General features: G+C 62.3%; 1 protein-coding gene across 7 annotated transcripts in view; it reads left to right on the forward strand.

The window, feature by feature from the left end:
- AGAP3 (ArfGAP with GTPase domain, ankyrin repeat and PH domain 3) overlaps positions 1-19,551 on the forward strand; it is a 51,436-nt gene extending 31,885 nt beyond the window's left edge. For 4 of the 7 annotated variants that reach the window (XM_062192864.1, XM_062192860.1, XM_062192862.1 and 1 more), the window contains 10 exons: positions 298-390; positions 5,439-5,543; positions 10,787-10,955; positions 14,072-14,239; positions 15,661-15,798; positions 17,249-17,403; positions 17,524-17,614; positions 17,719-17,941; positions 18,546-18,801; positions 18,903-19,551. In XM_062192864.1, coding sequence (XP_062048848.1) covers positions 298-390; positions 5,439-5,543; positions 10,787-10,955; positions 14,072-14,239; positions 15,661-15,798; positions 17,249-17,403; positions 17,524-17,614; positions 17,719-17,941; positions 18,546-18,801; positions 18,903-19,109 — 1,605 coding nt within the window. In that variant the 3' untranslated portion in view covers positions 19,110-19,551. The remainder of the gene's footprint in view (positions 1-297; positions 391-5,438; positions 5,544-10,786; positions 10,956-14,071; positions 14,240-15,660; positions 15,799-17,248; positions 17,404-17,523; positions 17,615-17,718; positions 17,942-18,545; positions 18,802-18,902) is intronic. The other 3 variants (XM_062192865.1, XM_062192861.1, XM_062192867.1) reach the window with 1 other exon arrangement.
- The last annotated feature ends 1,497 nt before the right edge of the window (positions 19,552-21,048 follow it).

A 21,048-nucleotide genomic window follows, 5' to 3' on the forward strand; every position in this document is an offset into this window, starting at 1 on the left:
CCGGCCCCCTCCCCGGGCTGCGTGCTCCTCGCGCCCCAGTACTTCCTGTCGTTGCTCTTTGGGAGGGGTGGGCCCGGCTCAGTGACCTGTGCTGCTCTGTATGGTGCGTGTGTAAGAATAAACCCGTTGGAATACTCGTGGTCTCAGTTCCTTGCCGCCCCGTCGCCCTGGCCCGACCCAGTGCTAGGGCTGCCCAGGAGGAGGGAGGAAGGAGGGAGGGCTGGGAACTCCAGGCGGGCAGTTTTCCCCCAGCAGAGCCTGGCCCTCTCCAACAGCCGCTCTTCTTTTCTCTTCCAGTCTCGGAAGGGCGCTGACCTGGACAGAGAGAAGAAGGCTGCAGACGGCAAGGTGGACAGCATCGGGAGTGGCCGGGCCATCCCCATCAAGCAGGTCAGCACTGACCTTCCCCTGTGGTCCCGGGATATGCTGGTGTGTGGCACTTGTCAGGGTCTCTGTGCTGAGGACAGTGTTAGGAGAGAGGCCACTCTTTCAAACCCCCAGGTCCTTAAGGAAGGGACTGGAACTGTGGCTCAGCCTGACCCTCCTTACCGCCACTGGAGGGCAGCAGAGAGCCACCTGCTGGCTCGCTTTGGCTCTCCCAGCCTCGCTGCTTCGGAGTTCCACCTGGAGAGCCTTGTCTGGGCTCTGTGGCCTAAGGAAAAGAATTGGCAGAATCACCTGAGGAGTAGGCGTTGAGGGCTACGCCCCTCCTGGGTTTATTGGCACAGTTTCATGACCGTGAGCCTCTTCCTTCCTGAGACACTACCTGTGGGCGCTAGGCCGCCTGAAGCCTGGGTTCTCCCGGACCCTCCTGCCTTGAATGGTGGAGGGCGTCTTTTGCTCAGAGAGGGTGGTGCATCGGGTCAGAGCTCCAGAGCCGCTGGGCTGGATGAGGGCAGAGCGGGCAAGTGTGTCTTTCCAGCTTGGCTGAGAGGCTGCAGGGCTCAGAGCCCACGGGGGCTCTTGGGGGGATGGGAGAGGTGCTGCAGTAGCCTGGTGGTTGGTGCCCTCAGCTCTGCCCACACATCTGCTTTCACATGGTCAGTCTTCCCTCCCTCTGGGTACTGACTTGACACAGAGCTCCCTGGGATCTGGTGGCTGTTGGCCAGGTTTCACAACCACAGACGGGACTGATATAGCCAGAGAATCAGCCAGGGCCAGGGCTTGAGGTCAGGTTTGGCCTTTCTGGGCTGGGGATTATGGGGGTCCCCGGGCAGTGAGCTACCCTGGGGAGAAGGGGCCCGTCATGTGCCCAGCAAGAGTCCCAGGAAATCATGGGGGACCCAGAGGGCAGGGCAATGGTCCGTACCCTGATCTGGACCCCGTATTCCCACTTCATCCCTCTCTTAAAATACCTGTTGCGTTCATGCCCGTCGTCCGGCAGCACTCGGGCGCTAGCCTGCTCCGGGAGGCTGCTGGAGAGGCTCACAGCACGGAGCGCCAGCGGCCAGAGCCCCCAGGCCTCCTCCCGTGCATCTGAGTGCAGAGGCAGGGCCCACACTGGCCTGTTGTTGATCCTGTGATTCCGTGTCGCTGGGCACCTCCCTCGCGGGGGCCTCTCGCCAGGGTGCTGCGTGCTTGGGCACAGCCTCCCCTCCCCTTCCTGCTCGGAGGTGGGTGATGTGGAGGAGGCGTGTGTCTGCTTGTACACCTGAATACGTTTAATCAGTAAACAGCGCTGTCATCCATCGGGCCCACACGCTCGCCTTCCTGTCTGGGGCTGCTGTGGCTGGAGGTGGCTTATTTGTTCCTGGAATCCTCCCAGTGGGGATGAATGGGCTTGTGGGGGGATGGAGGGGAGGAGGAAGCCCTGTGAACTTGGCCCTGGCGTTGTGCAGCAGCCTGGGAGTCAGCCTCACCCGTGCTGCCGGCTCCTAGGAGCCCTGGGATCTCAGCCTGTGCTGCTCTTTCAGGTTAGGTAATGACAGCACCCACGAGGGTAGCGCCTGGCGGGCCCTCCTCGAATCCTCTCCCAGCCCTGCAGCCAGTGGGGTGGAAGGGGGAGAGGGTCTCCAGGGCCCGGGCCCCTCCACCCCCCCATCCCTTGCTAGTTGCTTGTCAACCCCCCCTGCGTCCCCACCCCACCCGTCTGCAGCCCCTCCCCTTTCCCCGCCCCCTGTCCCGTTCTCCCCAGTTCTGTTCCTTCCCCTCCCCCACCCAGCTCCTGCTGGAGTAGAGATTGCATTTCAGTTGCCATTTGCATTCCCAATCAATCCGGACTCCGCAATTAAGTCGGCTGGCGGAGCTGGGAGGGAGGCGCGGCTGGGAACGGGTCCTCTGGGGGCCGTCGCCTCCGCACCGCTCCCATTCCGCCCCAGATTGCTTCCTGCTCCGCCGTGCGCAGCCGGCCGGCCAGGGAGGGGAGCAGGAACCCCTGTAGCTCCTAGTCTAGCTCCTGGTACGCGGGAGAGGCTGGGGAGCCGGGGAGCGGCCGGGCAGGTGAACGGTGAGCCGCGGAGCCAAGTGGGCGGCAGGGTCGAGCCCCACCAGCCGCTCACCCAGCCCCGGGCACTCCACCCACAGCCTCCCGGTAACGAGCCTCATTACCGCAGCTCCCAGGTGAAGTGAGGCGAGAGGTTCGGGGTCGCGGGGGCCCTCGCTGGATCGCGTTTTCTGGACCTCAAGTCCAAGCTCCAGGTCTGACCCAGGGAACAGAGGCCCCGAGCAGTAAAGGTTTGTCTGATGTTCTGGGCTGGCAGTGGCCGCCTGGGCTGGAAGCCGAGAGTGGACCTATGATAGGAACCCGTTGATCCTCATGAAGGCTGGATGGGGAAGAAGGGCTCAGGCTCTTGACTGTAGCCCTGTGGGATTCTCCCTTTAAGGCTGTCAGGACAGGGAAGGCAGTCGTGGGAGAGGAGCCCAGAGTAAGCCTTGGGGGAACTCCACCCACAGTGTCCACTCAGGAAGCTCCGCCCACACATCTGCTTGCATGTGGTCATTCTTTCTTCCCTCCCTCCGGCTGTAGTCAGGGAGCTGCGGATGACTCCCAAGGGTGTCTGCAGAGCCTGGTGGCCATTTGTCCTCAGGGGCGCTTGTCCTGGGGACCGGGCAGAGGGAGCAGCCCTGGTGGGGCTGTGTTCTCGGCTACTCCTGTCCCTGGCCTGTGATGGGGAGGCCACGCCCAGAGACCGATGACTGCTGGCTCCTTAGACCAGGAGGCAGGGCCGGATTGCCCTTTGGAGTCGCCCCGCCTACCCTGCCGCGAACCCCAGTTACCTTCAGATGCCCCTTTCAATTAATTAACTAACCTGATTTGAATGGCAGAGCACTGACAGACAGGTCCCATCTGCTGGTTCAGTCCCCAGAATTTCTACTGTGGCTCCAGGCCTGGGAGTGGGGCCCAGGAACTCTTCCAGGTCTCCCGATGAGGGACAGGGACCCAACCACTTGAGCCATCATCACCAGCTGCCTTCCAGGGTGCACAGTAGCAGGAAGCTGGAATGGGGAGCGGAGCTGGGACTTGAATCAGGCAACTCCACTGTAGGCAGCTGGCATCCTAACCGGAGCCGTTAGCACTAGGCCAAATGTCTCCCTCCCACCGTGCATCTAAAAAAATGTTTAGCAAGGAATAATTGTACATTTTTATTTATTTATTTGAGAGGTAGAGCCACAGACAGAGAGAGACAGAAAAATTCTCCATCCACTGGTTCACTTCCCAGATGGTTGCAATGGCTGGAGCTGGGCCGATCCGAAGCCAGGAGCTTCTTCCAGGTCTCCCACATGTGGGCAGGGGCCCAAGGACTTGGGCCATCCTCCACTGCTTTCCCAGGCCATAGCAGAGAGCTGCTATGAAAAGGAGCAGCCAAGACTTGAACTGGCACCCATATGGGATGCCAGTGCAGCAGGCGGAGGATTAACCTACGCGCCACAGCGTGGGCCCTGATTGTACATTTTTATAGGACACAGTGCAGTACCCCAACACACACATACTGCATAAACGAGTTGAATCAGGCACTCGGCAGCAGCCCCTTTGAGGATCGGGTCTCCCTCGCTGATGGGGCACCAGGTAGCAGGTTGTATCCTCCAAAGGCCACATCCATCTGCCAGCTCCCATGACCACCTCCGGCAAATGGCATCTGCCTCTCGAAGGGCTCCAGCAGGGATGTGAGAACGTCTGCTGGAAAGGGGGAGACTGGAGTTAAAGCTGCCCAAGGCCCTGGAGTGGAGCGCCCTTCCCTGTCCCCACCTCACGCCCTGTGGGGAACAGATGACTCAGGAACTCCTAAGCTACCTGGATTCCAATCCGTCAACCGGGGGCTGAGCCTTGAGTTGAGAACTGTGGGGGAGGCGCAGTTGAATCCGCTGTGGACACCCGTCCTTAGTCATCAAGACCAGACCCTCAGCTGAAGGCAGAGGGAGCACCATCCCCCACCCCCGCACTCTTGCTCTGTGTTTCCTTGGCTGCCATGAAGCTGGGTGTCCGTTCCTGGAGGAGAAGCCGTCACAGGGGCTCTGCCTCTGGCAGTGTGGGGCGAGCTCACCTGGAGGAGAAGCCGTCACAGGGGCTCTGCCTCTGGCAGTGTGGGGCGAGCTCACAGAGGGAACTTGGGAGCCTCCCCTGCTGTTCCCCGGCTGATGTCTTTCCAGCTCTTCCCACTTAGTACCAGTCTGTGGCCCTCCTCCTCCTCTTCCTCCCTCCCTCCCCCTCCCCCAGGAGTCGCATCCAGCAATCCCTAGGGAGCACAGCCTCTTCTCGCTCCTGAGTTTGGGGGGTTGGAGGAAGGAGGCCACAGGATTTGCTGGTCCTGGGGACCAGCGCCAGCACTCCTGATTCCTGTGCCCCTTGCCTGAGGGACCATTGCTAGAGGGGCGGGTTTCTCCCGGAAGGAAGGAAGCCAAGGCTCTGATTGGGCATCGTCTCAGTCCGTCTTCCTGCTGGGGTCTGCCCCCTGCGTTTCCCCAGCTGCCAGCCACACAGGCCTGGGGGCTTTCCCCCAGTTCTAGCAGGCGCATGCAGCGGGTGTGTAGTGGCCTGGGCGTCACCTCGCACGCGCACGCCGAGTTTATTAGTGAATGAAGCAGACCTCCTGGCTGTTCTTGTCTGTATGCCCACCCACATGTGGGAGTGTCCTCCTGGCCACAGGGGAAGTCTGTTCGCTGAGATGGAACGCTGGCTCCTCCCACTGCCCAGCTAGGGGACAGTTAGGGGGTCTTTCTGCCTTATTCTAGAGCTCCCGTGGAGGACCCCTTCTGAGAGAGGACCCCTCCCATCCCCAGGGCAGGGGAGGGAGGGTCCGGGCAGGTCTCCCTGGCAGACCTCCATGGAGAGTGGGTTCCATCGGAGGGTCTGCCTGGTTGGCGCACCTAGTCCAGCCATAGGTCCTCAGGGTCTCTGTGCTCAAAGTGGGGATGGCAGAGGATGTGACCCTATGACACTGTGGCCTTTGCTGGGACAGGTGGCGCTGGCCCCCTGTCCCTGACCACACCTCTGCTTTCAGGGGATCCTGCTGAAGCGGAGCGGCAAGTCCCTCAACAAGGAGTGGAAGAAAAAGTATGTGACGCTGTGTGACAACGGGCTGCTCACCTACCACCCTAGTCTGCATGTGAGTCTGGGAGGAGCCTGAACCTGGGGGTGGGGCTTGGAGGGACAGTAACAGAAGAGCAAGCAGACTGAAGTGACTTCCAGTTTTTTTTTTTTTTTTAAAGACTTATTTATTTGAAAGGCAGAGTTACACAGGGGGTGGGGAGACAGAGAGAGAGAAAGATCTTCCATCCGCTGGTTCACTCCCTGAATGACTGCAACAGCTAGGACTGCGCCAGGCCAAAACCAGGAGCCCAGAGCTCCATCCTGGTCTTGCATATGGAATGCAGGGGCCCAAGCACGTGGGTCACCTTCCACTACTTTCCCAGGCACATTTGCATTTGCAGGGGCCTGGATCAGAAGCAGAGCTGCTGGGACGCCAGGCCTTGCTTTGGTGTCGCCGGGCTTCCGACATGGGACGCCAGCATTGCAGGCAGCAGCTTAACACGCTGCGCCAGACACAAGCCCCGGAAGTGATTTCAAATGGATTTTCCCTTGAGGAAGAACCTCACTTGGGTGCTTGGGAAGTGCACAAGACCCAGACCCAGTCCAGGTGCTTATGCTAAAGCCCACACATAGCTAATCAGGGCTGTGCTCCACCAGGGACCCACACCCTGGCAGGTGCTGGGCTGCCAGCCCCTCCCGGGCCCTCCAAGCAGCTTGGCTCCACCTCCCACATTCCAGTTATTTGAAGAGCTGGAACCCACCCACTTACATGGAATTTCTAGAATATCTGTGGTGGTGGTGTTGCCAAACAGTTGTCTTGAGCTGGACCATGCCGATTGGGGAGCACCAGGCTGCAGGGCGCGGGGTGGTGGAGGGGGAATCGGCAGCTGAGCCTGGGCGGAGAGGGGCCAGGCCCTTGGGAACATCCTCCCAGGAGGGACAGAGGAGGGTGATGTTGTCTGGACAGGTGCCTGGAGGCGCGTGGCCATGCCCCAGTGTGGGTGCTACAAGATTGCAGAGTAGCCCCCGTGGCAGCTCCTCCCACCCTTCCTCCCTCTCTCTCCCCTCCCTGCGTGGCTCCAGCACACAGCTGTCACCAGAATCCATCTCTGTCACCACCCCACTGTGGGGCTAATGAGTTCTCCTGTGAAGCCCCCTCAAGCACAGCACGTGGGCCGGCCCCACCCCCGGCCCGGAGGCCCTGGGCCTGCCTCCGAGGGTCCCCAGCCTGCCTTCGAATCTGTACAGGAGACACAAGAGAGGCTTGACCCGACAGCCGCTGGGGTCCACGATGCCCAGCCCTGAGCGCAGAGCCGAGGCAGCTCTACAGGGAAAACCTGCACCAGAGGCCTGGCCTGGGGAGAGCCAGCCCGGGGGTCTTCTGCCTCCAGCCTGGCCTCCTGGGGATTCTCCTCACCCAGTTACTCCCCGCTCATCCCTCACCAGTGCAGGAAGTGGGCCTGGACACCAGGTGGGGGAGCAGAGCGGGGGTCCCTCCGTTCAGTGCAATAGAGGGCCCTCTGTGGGATGGAGCCTGCACCCCGGGGAGCAGGGCAGGTGGGCAGGGAGCAGCCCGGAGGACAGGGGCCTGGAGGCCTCATGCCTGCTCGCAGACCGGAGGCCCCAGGAAGTGGCACTCAGGCTGGGAGACCACGCTGGCACCTGCCAAGTCCCTGGTGTGTGCACCTGGACAGGGGCAGCCTTTGTGCTCTGCCTGTACCTTACCTGCTCCTTTCTGCTTTGTGCCACCCTAGCTTGGTACGTGGTCTTTCCTCCCGCTTGTCCCTTGCCCCTGATAGTGAAAGAAGCCCAGTGGGGAGAGGAAGGGTGGCAGAGGGGCCTCGGGACGTGGAAGAAAGGGGCCCTGTGCCGTGGTGGGGGGGTGGGCTGGGGCTTGAGGGCATGCCGTCTCCATGTGTAGCCTCCTGGACGGCATAGGCCGGAGGTCTGGGAGCTCATCAGAGTCACCCGACCAGACTGAGACTTGAACCCATGACTTTAGCTCTCAGCAGTACCCCGGTTTCTCTGCCTTTGCCAAGGGCACAGCTCCCTTTGGGGCTGGCTAAGAAAGTCACCAGGGAGTGTTGTGGAGGCAGACCGGCCGCCTGGGCTCCCCAGGAGTCACCTCCCCAGCTGCACTGGGTGTAGCCGAGTGTGTGTCAGGGGCTTCCAGGCCGCTCCTGGTGTCCTTGCCAGGGGAGCTCTAGGGGCAGGCAGGCAGCCTGCCGGCCTGGCACCCCAGCCCCCCGCTGCTGTCCCGGCCCGGGAAGCTGTGAGGAGAGTGCTATAAACCACTCCCGAGGGCGAAATCCCGATCAGTCGGCCACAGCTCCTCCTCGGCCACCCACAGGCTCCATGCTCAACACGCATGTCCCTCCCCCGGCTGGACCCCGGAGGAGCTGACAAATGCCATGGGTCCATCCCTGCCCTGGCAATGCTGACCCTCTCCTCGGGAAGACACCCATCTGATCCGGAACTGTGCTGTAACAGCCAGCGCACAAGTGAAGGCCCATCCGAGGGCTGCCGTGCTCAGGGTTCCCCCGGGGATTCTACCCAGGTCCCCCCGACCCCCCCATCCCCGTCCTCTGCCTCTCTCCGTGGCTGCCGCTGCTCCCTTAACTTCTTCCGCCTGCCCTTTGCCACCTGATTCCACCTGACTCAACTCTCCGGTAGCCAGCGTGACCGGGCTGCCTTCCCACCTGTGAGCAGCCGGCTCCCCGATGGGGAGTGTAGGAGCCCCAGAGGCTCAGGCAGGGTTCCCCACCCCACCGCCAGCGAGTGGGGCCTCACCTGAGATCCAAGCGGGCAGTGCTGGTGCATCCTCGCCTAGTGATGGACCGGACCGGATGTGCCGAGCAGGGTTTGGTGGGCCAGTCTCAAGCTTCGCGGCCGATTCTCGCCTGGCCCGAGAGAGAGCCCGCCACAGCCTCCCCCATTTTGCAGCCAGCGGAGCCATTCACACAATCACCTTCTGTTAATTCTATCTGCAACATCAATTAAATTGTTTGTAGAAACTAATTGAATGTGGCTTAATCACACATCTTAATAGCTTTCCACGCTCTGAACTCGTTGTTAATTCCAGTAATAAAACGAGATGAGAACGCTGGCTGGGTAATTAGCGAGGAGGCTGGGGAAGAAATTGCCGTTTGATGGTGGGTAATAAAGGCAGCCGTGGTGACCGCTCTCCTGAGCCGCCGCCGCCGCCGCCGCCACGCTCCCCGTTCTGCTGACAGAGGGAAACGCTGTTGCTCTGCCGCTGCTCCGGGCTTCTCCCCACGCTCTCCTCCAGACCCACTCTCCCTCGCTCGGCGCTGGGCCCTGGAGCTGGCCGGCACAGCCTCCGGGACCGCGGGTGTCGGCCTCCCCGGGCACTCGGGCTGTGCATCCAATGCAGTCCGAGCTGGGCAGTATCTGGCTCCTTGGCTCTGAGCGGAGTCCCCCGGTGCAGCCCTTGTGCTTGGCAGGAGGTTAGCTCTGCTCCTCGGCATCCCAGGGCTGTACGTGGGGCCCGAAAACTTAGAGCTGCTGTGACCTCCTTGTGAACTAGAGCAGTCCAAGTCCCTCCCCCCGGAGGAAATCTCCAGCGGTGCCTTTGGCCCAGCCAACTGTTGACAGCCGATCTGAGATGTAATTGTGGACGGAGACTAGCAGGGACCAGGGATCAGTACATGCGAGGATCAGGGATGGGAACATGCAGGAGCTGGGTCTGTGGGGAGGAGGTGGAGGATTGGCTTGAGGGGCGTCGGGAGGGCAGGGCGGGGGTCCTGGGCTGGTTTCCTTCCTAGCCGTCGTGGTGAGGCCCTGAGCAAGCGGGGGCAGAGCCCTGTCGGTGCTCAGCAGGTTGTCCGAGGGGCCTTGTCTTGGGCAGGAGACTGCTGTCACTGATTTCTCCGTGCTGTCCTGTGGTTCTGAGCCCGTGAGCAGAAGCTCCAAGTGCGTGCGCCTGAGGCTGGGCTCTCCATCGCTCCCTGAGGAATTGGGCGGCGGGGGGGGGGGGGGGGGGGGGGCGCGGCAGTGGCAGGGGCCGGGGGCTCCCTTCTGAACACTGCCTCCCTGGGAAGGTCCAGTGGCCACCTGGGTTCTCTCAGGAAGCTGTGTGGACCCTTGGGAGGGAACTTCCGCTGTGTGTTACCAGAATATTAGCTAGGCGCTCCTGGGGAGCTGGACTGGCAGGGATGGGGAAGCAGGAGAAATCGACAAGTCTGAAAGAGACTAGAGGCAGGAGGACGGGCGAGCTCCAGGCCAGGCCCTGGGTGTAGGAGAGGAAGCCGAGGGGACAGCAGGCTCAACACGCGCTACCACTCTGCCCGGCCGTCGTGGGCGGAGCATATTGGTGGGCGGAGCGTCCCAGTGCAGAGTAAGTGTATGGAGCACAGCCCTTGGAAACTGAAAAAGCAGGGCTTGAAAGTCTGGGTCTGCTGCCTTCTAGCCCCGTGTGATAGAGAGTGGAGTGACCTCCCTCGGTGTCGGAGGTGGCCGATGAAACGTGGGCATGTCTCCTAGCACACTGCTTCCCCGGCGCTGGAGGGCCCGGTGGAGAGATGCAGGAGCTGGGAAACCATGGGCCTGTCGCCTCCTTCCTAAGTCTAGCAAAGCACAAAGCCTCCCTTTAAATTGTCCAACAGACATTTATATCGGGTACTGTACTAAGGGTGAGGGGCCATTCTAGGCTCTGGAAGATTCTTAGTGCCCTGGGCGGGCGGGAGATTCTGGTCCATCCCAGAGGGGGTCAGGTCCTCTCCTAAGCCTCAGCAACTGGCTCCAGATCTTAGCTGTCCCCTCCCCCTGCCTCCTTCCAGACTTGGAAACTGTGGGCCTCAGAGCCCTGCTTTTTTTTATAGATTTATTTATGTGTGTGTGTGTGTGAGAGAGAGAGAGAGAGAGAGCGAGAGAGCAAGCTCTTCCATCTACTGGTTCACTCCCCAAATGGCCATAACAGCCAGATCTGAGCCAGGCCAAAGCCAGGAGCCAGGAAGCAGGAACTCCTCTGGGGTCTCCCACATGGGTGCAGGGGCTCAAGCACTTGGCCCACCTTTCTGCTGCTTTCCCAGGCGCATCAGCAGGAGCTGGGTCAGAGCAGAGCAGCCGGGCACTCTGGTATGGGATGGCAGTCTCACAAGCAGCAGCCTAACCGCTGCACCGTAACATCAGCCCCTGGAGACTTTTTTTTTAGGTTTGAGTTTTACCTCTGCTCTCCCGACTCCAGGGAACACACCCAGGGGGTCTGGGGGGGGGGGGGGTGAGTGCCACAGACTGAGAGGTCCCAAGGAGTGACCCGTGCTAACCACTCTCCGTCTGTCTTGCCCGCACGGCCTTCAGGATTACATGCAGAACATCCACGGCAAGGAGATCGACCTGCTGCGGACAACGGTGAAGGTGCCCGGCAAGCGCCTGCCCCGAGCCACGCCCGCCACGGCCCCGGGCACCAGCCCCCGTGCCAACGGGCTGCCCATGGAGCGGAGCCACACGCAGCTGGGTGGGGGCACAGGTGAGGCGGCCGCCATGGCGGGGCGCGCGGAAAGCACTGCAAGGCTGGGAACGGCCACAGCGGGGCCGCGGGAGCAGAGCCGGGGGCCCGGCTGCTGCTCAGTCTGGGTGTCAAGGCTCCTCCACACCTGCTTGCCAGCCAGCATCATGCTTCGGGGTTGTCCCAGCCAGGCGTTCACCACAATGCAGCCGCGATGGCGCCTGCTGTGGCAGCAGCAGATTTCTAGAGGAGCAGCTGGTTTGGGTGTCAGGTGGGGCCAGTGGGCCTAGAACATTCTGTGTGCATCTGGAGTGCAGCAGGTGATGGGTGGGGGCTGGGCCGGTCTTGCCGCGTGGAGCCCGGGAGGTGAGGGGGCAGAGCTGCCTGGAGTTAACCAGGTCTGCTGTGAGAGGCAGGCCCTGTGCAGAGGGCCGGAGAGGCTGCCATGGCTCTGGCCATCCAGAAAGAAGCCATCAGAGGCTGAGAGACGGTGGTGACGGCGGGGCGGCCTTTCTTAGGCTGTTTCTCTTACCTTTTCACGTGACAGTGTGGGCTTAGGCAGAAAAACCCTCTGTCTGCAGCTGCTCCCTTCCTGTCCCTGGCTCCTCCCCGCTCCCCCGGGTTTCTGCTCCAAGGCCACCACCTCCTCGGGGGCCATGTTTCCCCATACTCTGTTCCCTTACCCCAAGACCCACCTGGGCTTCTGAACCCTTCCTCCCAGGACCTCTGACCCTGGGGTCCTTGGGCCCAGAAACAGCTGCTCGGGGCGCTGACCCTGTGCCCTGCCTTGGGGGTCAGCTCCTAGCGCTGGGGGAGGGGTGTGCTGCCTTCCCTGGAGCGCACATGTGGCTGTTTATGCTTGTCCCAGTGCTCTTTGCACATTTCAGGGCCACAAGGGGCTAGCGATACCAAGTCCCCTGGGATACACTGGAGCCCCCAAGCTAAAGAACCACCCAACTCCAGATGCTGATGGTACTCAGGCTGAGAGCTGGGGTTAGATGACAGCCTGAGTGTGGCTCGTGTGTCTGTGTGGCCACTGCTAGCAGGCCAGAGGTATAGGTACAGAGGATGTCTCTACACCGGTCCCCAGGGCCACAACAGCACTGTGAAGTCCATTGTCCCCATTTTGATGAGGAGACAAAGGCTCGGAGAAGCTAAGTAGCCCATGTGTGCAACCCCACAGGAAACCCTTGAAGTGTGTGGAGGGAGAGGTCTGGTGGACGGGTGGACAGAGGAGGACAGAGTCGTGTCTGGAGTGCCTGGGGTGGGGGATGGCTGGGGGCAGGCCCAGCTCTGATGGTGGCCGTGCCAAGTCCCTGGGCAGGGGAGCCTGTGCGTCTTGGCTGGTTGGCTTAGGGTTTCTTATACCCATACCAAAGAGGACGAGCAAGTACAAGTATACAAAATCGAGCTCTTCCTTGAAGGCAGGTAGCAAGAGAAATGCTGGGCCCCACGCCCGTTCCCAGGCCCCCTGGTTGCCCGCGCCCCGGGGAAGCTGAAGCGGCTTGGAGGAGGGAGCGGCAGCACACACTCCGTAATTACGGCACCCACACGCGGGAACCCACGGATGGCGCTCACCAAGCCGCGTGCCCGCTGCTGCACGCCGCCGACCCTCATGCACACTCACACATGTCTCTCGCTCACCGGGCGATGTTAACATCTCATTATCTTTGTTACTGTAATTACATTATCCGCTGCTTTATGCAGAATTATCCTCCGAGGACTAATTGATGGCTCCATGTTTAATTCATTAATCATTAGCATCAAATTCGACAATTACAGTGCACACTGATTGTGGGATTGCAGGCGTAATGAGGGGAGAATTAACAAAGAAAAGGGAAAGCACTTTCCCTCCCTCAGGGTTTCGGGCTGGGGGGCTTGGGGAGGAAGTTGGGCCTGCCATCTCTTTGGATGGGGCTAGGGCTTGGGGGGTGGGGGGATAGGATTTGGAATCTGGGTGGAAATGAAACAGGACAGGGTCAGGAGAAGCAAGGGGTCGGAGAAATCGGGGACCAAGTGTGGCTTCTGGAAGGTTCGCTGAGGGTAGGAGGAGAAAGACCAGTTGGGAGAGGCAGCAGCGTCATGTGTGCTCGGGGGACTGGTAGGGGACAGACTAACCTGTCTGTAGCCTTGGCACCTACTATGTGTCCAGTCCTGCTGTGGGTGTTGTGACAAATACAAGAGAGACATAAAACTTGCCTCCCCGAGCGCTGTTCGTCTGGCCTGTTCCTTCACCTTCCGGCTGCTTCAGCCCCGTACTTCCTGCCTAGGCTTCCGGAGCGTAGTCCTGCGCACCTGTAGGGCTGGCGGGAGGCCCCCCTCGCCCAGCCTCTGCCTGCTTTCTCCAGCTTGGGCCAGCTCCAGACACCCTGCCTTCCTCCTGACCACCACTCCCGGCCAGCTCCTAGGGTGTGGCCCAGCTGTCTCTGGACCTCCGCTGGCCTCAGTCCCTACTCTCAGCCTTACAAGGACTGGAGGGGAGGGGTGGGGAGCTCAGATTCTCGGTGGCCCAGCTCAGGCTCCTTAAAGTGTCCCAGGCCTCTGAGGCCCGGGGGTGAGGGTCTGGCCCCCCGCCCAGGGCCGGGCCTGCCCAGCCTCTGCACTCCTAGAGCCTTTGGTTCCCCCTTGGCTTTGCCATTCTTCCCTGATGGGAAACGAAAGATTAATTTTCTCCAGCCCAACAGGATAATTACTAATACTAATTAGACATAATTACTTGAATCTGATACACTTATTTCTCGTCAGAATGGCAGCAAAGCTGAGGCAGAGCAAATGGCATGTGTGGACTAGGATGCAGGGCCTGAGCCAGGAGGGGCGGAGTTGGGGTACGGGCAGGTGCCAGGACTTGGCTCAGCCAGGCTGGGAGCACCCCCAGGGGACCTGACCAAGAGACCCCTGGTGATCCACTCTGCAGCCTCTTTCCTGCCCCTCCAGATCACAGTGAGGGGACAGAGGCTGTGGCCCTTTGGCCCCTTATGTTCATCGGGGACAAGGGGGTGTGACGGTCTGGGGCCAGGCTGTCCCCTAAGGCATGGGGGTCTGGCCCCACCTGCTGAGCTCAGGCTTTTTGCATTTTCCTTAGTGCCCTCCTGGCACTAAGCTCTCCCAGCCTGACCTTCCCCCCGCCCCACCCCCAGGTGCCCCCCACTCGGCCAGCAGCGCATCCTTGCACTCTGAGCGCCCCCTCAGCAGCTCAGCCTGGGCTGGCCCGCGCCCCGAGGGGCTGCACCAGCGCTCCTGCTCCGTTTCCAGCGCCGACCAGTGGAGTGAGGCCACTGCTCTGTCCCCCGGCATGCAGCACCCTGGTGAGTGGCGGCTCCGCAGCTGGGGCCCAGTTAAGCAATAGAGAGGAAGGCGAGCCCGTAGCACTCCCAGCGCGGGAGGCTGAGATGGGCCATGGACCGGTGCCCAGGGGTGGGCACCTGCGGAGCCCTCCAGGGCTTGGCCGTCTCCTCCAGCCCCCAGGTCCGGCTTCCTGCCGCTTGCTGCAGGCTCGCGCCTGGCCAGCGGCGGCGCTAGAGGCCCGCCCTCTGCAGCGCCTCCTCCCCTCCGTCCCCAGGCGGCGCTGCTGGCGCTCCCCGTCCCCATCAGCCCCCCGCGCAGTCAGCTCATCAGCCTCTCGGCGGGGGGACCGGGAAGCGGCTGAGTAGGGAGGTTAGAGGCTGCAAGCCATTCCAAAGCCAGCAACTCGACAGCCGACGGGGAGAAGCGGGGTCCCCGCCGAGTTGCCCCGAAGGTTGGGGTCCCGCGTGTGTGGCTGCTCTCTCAGGTAGCTGAAGCCCCGCCCCGTGCAGGGTGGGTCGGAAACTCCACCGGCCAGGGCTGTTAATTTTCTTTCTTTCTGTTTCCATCTCTCTCTCTCTCTCCCTCCCTCCCTCCCTCTCTCTCTCCCTCTCTCTCCTTCTTCCCCCCTTCTCTCCCCCCCCCCCCCAGATTCACCTAAATCCTAACCTTTTGGCCAGAGACCCTGAGGCTAACAGGGTGGGACAGCTGTGCTTGTGGCCAGTGCTCCCCTACCCCCTGTAAGCCAGGAAGGGGGCAGTGGCAGGTGCAGTGGAAACTTGCTGTCCCGCTGTTCCTGCAGCCCTGCGTGCCTCCCAGAGACCAGCCCCAGACCCGCTCCAGCTCACCCGCCAGGGCCCAGCCCCTGGTCCGCTGGTCACCACGTGGCCTGTGCCGGCCCTGGTGAGACCCCTGTGTTGAGTCTGGAAGGAGAAAGCTGGGAGGGAGGGGGCATGTCTGCCTCTAATGAAGTTTGACATTTAGTGGTGAGCACCGGGCGGGGTGTGGGAGCCGGAGCTTGATTAGCGCGCTCTAATTGACAGTAATTAGGCAGCTCCCTGATTGTTTCTAATTCTGCTATTAATTGTGAGGAGCGGGGAGTGTGATTGAGGATAAATTTGGTGCGGAGCTGCTGGGGCTTCAGCTCCCTCTGAGTTCCCTGGGCCGCCTTCCACCCCTCCAGGCTGCAGAGCTGATCCTGCCTTTGCGTTTCTCCTCAGTTCCCTTCTGTCTCTCTCTGTCTCTGTCTCTGTCTCTGTCTCTGTCTCTGTCTCTCTCCATGTTTCCCTCCGCCAAGCCTGGGGAGCCTGGGCAGACCCCTCGCTTGCAGAGAGGTGTGTGCCGGGCCCCCCAGGTGCATCCCAGCCCTAGTTGGCAGGCCTGGGCCCTGCGCCCCCCCCCCCATGTCCCCTGTCCCACACGTCTCCACCTCTCCCCTCACCAGCCAGTGACCCAGCTGAGGGACTCGGGTCCAGCCCCAAGCTGGAGCCTCCCCCATCTCCCCACTCCAACCGGAAGAAGCACCGTCGGAAAAAGAGCACCGGGACCCCCCGACCAGATGGCCCCAGCAGTGCTGCCGAAGGTTAGGGGGGCCCAGAGGGAGCCTCGGGCGCAGGAGGTGGGCCGTGGGGCTCGGGGCTCGCAACCCAAACTGAACCACCTGGTTTCCGTATGAGGCGGACTGAGCGCTTTGTAGTGGAAGAGGATCTACAGCTTCTTCCCGTCATCTAGACCCAGTGTCAGACAAGTTCTGTCCTCTGCCCCCCGAGACCTCCCTGTTGATGTGGGAGCTCACCGCTCTTACTCTTGAAGAAGGTGAACGCACACAGCCACAGTGGCTCTCCCAGGACTGGGGCGGGGCTTGTGTTTTCTGTATCTCTTGTGTCACCCATGGAGGCTAATGAGTGCTGGGTACATAATAGGTGCCAATACGTGCGTATGGATCAGCTGAGTCTCTCCTTGGTCTCCTGTAGGCCAAGGATTGCCAGCCCACCCCCCACCCCCGTGGTACGTTCCTCACCATCGGTTGTCATTATTGGCTTTACTGCTGTAGCTTCAGAACCTCCCTCTTCTGTGACTGGGGTCTCTTGGCTTCCAAATAAGCTTACTCCTGTGGACCTGGGACTTCTGCTCTCTGTTCTGTCAGGGTTAAGGGCTTGCGTCTGATGGGTGATGCTTGGTGGTCACAGCACAGTGTGTTCGCTGTGGTCCCAGGAACCAAGCCACAGGTGGCCACAGGGACGGTCACAGCTCAGAGGCAAGGCGGGGTGCCAGGGTGGTGTGTGAGGGACGTGGAGGTGCCAGTGCCCTGGATGCAGGAAGGCAGTGCAGCTCGGGGGGTGGCCAGGGGGCGTGGCCAGCCCTGGAGCTGCCCCACAGCAAGTCCTGATGCTCAGTAGGCATCGTGACCCACCCGTTGGGGAACCAGATGCATCCGTGTGTCCATCTTGCGGGAGGGGGCCTGGGAGCAGGCCTAGAGAGAGCTCCACTGTATGGCTGGCACCCCCGGCCCGCCCGCAGGCGTCCTCCCATCCCTGTGTGCTCGCACCCCCGAGGCTTCTGGGGGAAACCGCTCCCCCTCTCCTCCATCCATTGGCCCTGCCCGGCTGTCTGTGCCAGTGTAGTGGGGGAGGGGCCCAGCTCCCAGGAGCCCCACACTGACGCCGTCAGGAATATTGGGTTTAATGAGGTGCAAAATGAGGCGCTGCAGCTGACACGTACGGATGGTGCCCACGCCCGCCCTCCCCCGCCCTCTCCCGGCATGTGCCTCCTTAGCACCCCATCGCGTCCCTCTGTAGACACCTAGCTAGCCTTTCTCCAGGAGGCACCCTTCCGGCAGGGCCAGGGCCGCTGAGACCTCACCCACTCCTCCCCACCCCGGGCTCCACAGGTGGTTAGGAGCGGAGGTTTGTGGGTTCACTGTGCTTCCCCAAACCCCTGTGGGTTGTCGTGGAGAGAGTGGTGGAGGAGGAGGTGTGCACGCCAGGGTGGTGGCGAGGGAGGCTGACGGTGTCAAATACCCCTTCCCCCAGAGGCCGAGGAGTCGTTTGAGTTTGTGGTGGTGTCGCTCACCGGGCAGACATGGCACTTCGAGGCCTCCACGGCGGAAGAGCGGGAGCTGTGGGTCCAGAGTGTGCAGGCTCAGATCCTGGCCAGCCTGCAGGGCTGCCGCAGCGCCAAGGACAAGGTTGGCATGGGCTGGCTGGGCCCACACGGAGTGTGGGCTAGGGTGGGGCTGGGTTGGGGCCGGGGGAGGGGTGAGGGCTTGTCACCGACCAGGCACCCTGCCTCTCCCACTGTGCGGCAGGCTCGCCTGGGGAACCAGAACACGGCTCTGGCCGTGCAGGCCGTCCGCACCGTGCGCGGCAACAGCTTCTGTATCGACTGCGACGCACCCAGTGAGTGCCCAGGCAGCGGGGGCTGGGGGGAGGCCGGGAGGGTGTCCCTGGCTGTCCCAGCCTGGCTGGCGGCCTGCTGCATCGTCCTTTCCCTCCATACGTAGATCCAGACTGGGCCAGCTTGAACCTGGGCGCCCTCATGTGCATCGAGTGCTCGGGGATCCACCGCCACCTGGGAGCTCATCTGTCCCGGGTCCGCTCCCTCGACCTGGACGACTGGCCGCCCGAGCTGCTGGCTGTCATGACCGCCATGGGCAATGCCCTTGCCAACAGCGTCTGGGAGGGGGCCTTGGATGGCTATGCAAAGCCAGGGCCTGAAGCCTGCAGGTGAGTGGGTGGGTGGGGTACCCTGTGGCTGTGACAGTGTCAGAAGGGTTAAATCGAGCTTGCAAGCGGTGGCTCTTCTTGGCAGTTGGCCTCTGGGGGCGGCCCTCCCCCTCGGTGCCTGTCACTCAGGCTGCTCACAACAACAGGCCCTTTCTGAGCCTTATCAGCAGGTCAGGGGGCCAGCAGGAGGCGCATGCGCAGGGCCGTGTGGGGGGAGCGCCCCAGCCTGCCTTCTAGATGGGGAGAATGGGTGGGAGATAGGGTCTGCAGTGGCCCCCTGTGCGGGCCCCTACCTGCTTTGTTCCAGTGCTGCCAATCGAGAGAGTTCCACGGCCAGATAAGCTGCCACATGGGCCTGCCTGGAACCTTCCTGCCCTCCCAGCCCCCCCAGCAGCCCTGCTGCCCCCCAGGGATCTCCCTTCAGTGTCTCTTCCTGTCAGCTCCCCTGCCCCTCCCCACCGCCACCACTGCCCCTCTGTGTGCCCTGGAGTGTCCTGGGCGGCCCCGTCCTCCTCCTCCTCTCTCACTGTTGCTTCCACCTCCCGGGCCCCGCCCGCCGGGCGGCGTGTCCTTTGCCTGGACGCCGCTGGACCTGTGGCTGCAGAGAGGAGAAGGAGCGCTGGATCCGAGCTAAGTATGAGCAGAAGCTGTTCCTGGCGCCGCTGCCCAGCTCGGACGTGCCGCTGGGGCAGCAGCTGCTGCGGGCGGTGGTGGAGGACGACCTGCGGCTGCTGGTGATGCTCCTGGCCCACGGGTCCAAGGAGGAGGTGAACGAGACCTACGGGGATGGGGACGGGCGCACGGCCCTGCACCTCTCCAGCGCCATGGCCAACGTGGTCTTCACACAGCTGCTCATCTGGGTGAGTGGTGGGGGGGCTCCTCCGGCCGAGGACAGCTGTCCCCACCCTCCACCCTGGCCCCCTATGTCACACCTGCTGTGACCATGTGCTCTCTCCTGCAGTACGGGGTGGACGTGAGGAGCCGGGACGCCCGGGGCCTGACACCACTGGCATACGCCCGCCGGGCCGGCAGCCAGGAGTGCGCGGACATCCTGCTCCAGCACGGCTGCCCTGGGGAGGGCTGCGGCCTGGCCCCCGCCCCCAGCAGAGATCCGGCCAACGGCCCCAACCCCTCTGCTGAGCTGCACCGGAGCCCTAGCCTCCTATGAGGCCCAAGGAGAGGGCAGAGGGGCCGGAAGGACTCCATGTGTGGCCAGGGCACAGAGGTGGAGAAGCCAGTTCGGGCAGCGAGGAAACCCAGAGGGGCCAGCGAGCCAAGGAGAGGTTTGGGATTCTGAGCCGCTGCAGAGAGCGGGAGTGCGGTGTGGAGCCCCCTGCCCCAAGGTGCGCTGAGGAGGGACGGGACCCTTTGGAGGTGCCTGTGAGGAGAGGGGAGCAGGACCTCTCCCTCCTCCAGACCCCGCCCTCCCAGGGCCAGCCTCCCGTGGAGGAGGACAGGGCCCAGCCTAGGCGTGCAGGCCGAACGGCGGGGTCTGGCCTGCGAGTCCCATGTAACATTTGTACATTGGAATATTTATGTCTGTGTACATACTCGGTGTGTGTGTATGATGAGCCAATAAACAGACTGCGTGTGCGGCCTTGTGCCCTCTGCTGGCTGCCCCCCCACCACCACCACCAAGCGCGCTCCTGGCCTCCCCCTGCTCTCCCCTGGGCTCTCTGTGTTCTGAGAATTCGCCCCCTGTCCGGCAGCGGCGGTCCCAGGCAGCCGTCCCCGTGCAGACGACTCCTTGGGCTGAGCTGGCGCCCAGGCTTCCCTCGCCGTTGGCCGCACGGCACGAGGCACCCAGAGAGGATCAGAGCTCCTTGCTTCCATGGGTGCGGCCCTCCGCACCTCGCCCCTGCACCTTCAGAAAGCTCTGCCAGCCGGCCCCGCCACCGTCGCCAGCTCAGGGAGAGGGCATGGGCCTCGCCCACTTCCTCAGACTCCAGGGGCTACCTCATACGGTCAGGTGCACAGCGCCGGGAGAACTCAGCAGCTGTCCCTGTCTGATTGGCCAGGGCGCGGGCCAGCTGTGTTTCTGTGTAGCTGTGCCTGTGCCTAGCGGAGGAGGTGGGTCATGGGTGGTAATCAGCCACCTTAACTCCTACCAGCATCTGGCCAAGTCAAGCTGGGGGGCAGGACCCAGAGCCCCCCGCTTTCCCTTCCGACTGGATCCCTTTGTTATTCTCGAAGACAGATCTGGGGTTGGACCCCCACCCCCCACTCCCGGCTGGTTCTTGAACAACAAGCACTTGCCAAATTAGGGTCCTGGCTGGCTGAGAAAGTCTGCTGCTGCTGTCCTGTGCCTGGAGCCACTCTGCTGGGGCCCTCAGCTCCTGAAACACCTCACGGATGTGGTGTGGGGGCCGGCGCTCCGTGCGTGGGCACCTGCCCTTGTGGAGGTGAATCACCCAGGAACACCCAGAGAGGAAACCAGACTTTATTTCTCAGTCCACAGCCCCTTCTGCAAGACGGATAAGAGCCTTCCACACAGATAAGGGCAGAATAGAGGCGTCAGGGGTCAGGGGCACATGAAGGACTGGGTTCCTGGGTTCAGAAAATGTTAGCAACGGTCGCCTCCAGACTCCCTGGGGGCAGTAAGCTTAGGTAAAGACAGGAGAGTGCAGTGAGGGGCCCCGCAGGTGTGGCCTTTCCGTCTGGTGCTCACTCCCCCTCCACCCCGGGGAGAGGCCGCTCGGCCTTGTGAGGGGTTCGGCACCTGCCGGAGTGAGCAGCATTGACGAGCCGGCCGGCCCAGGGTTGGGAACGGCCAGTGTTGGCCCTCCAAGGACAGGGGGCGGTGGGCCAGGTCCGACTTGGGCGTGCGTCCCCCCCCCCCCCCCCCGACCTTCACACCGTGACTTCCTGAGTTTCCTGGGCTGGCTTGCAGCCTGCCTGTTCCTCCTCTCCCTGACTGTTCTCTGCTTTGGCTCGCTGTCCACTCACATCAGCACGGGTCACCCCGATGCCAACCTCAGCTGGTTTCTGTGCACAGGTGGCTTCCCATGCACCCTGCTCCTGATGTTTGCTCACAGAATCCCAATCCCAAAGCCTCGAACTCCATCTCCATGGCCTCCCTCCAGCCCCCACCCTTCCAGATCCGTCAC

The sequence above is a fragment of the Lepus europaeus genome, chromosome 5 (genome assembly GCF_033115175.1).
Source record: "Lepus europaeus isolate LE1 chromosome 5, mLepTim1.pri, whole genome shotgun sequence".
Lineage (NCBI taxonomy): Eukaryota > Metazoa > Chordata > Mammalia > Lagomorpha > Leporidae > Lepus > Lepus europaeus.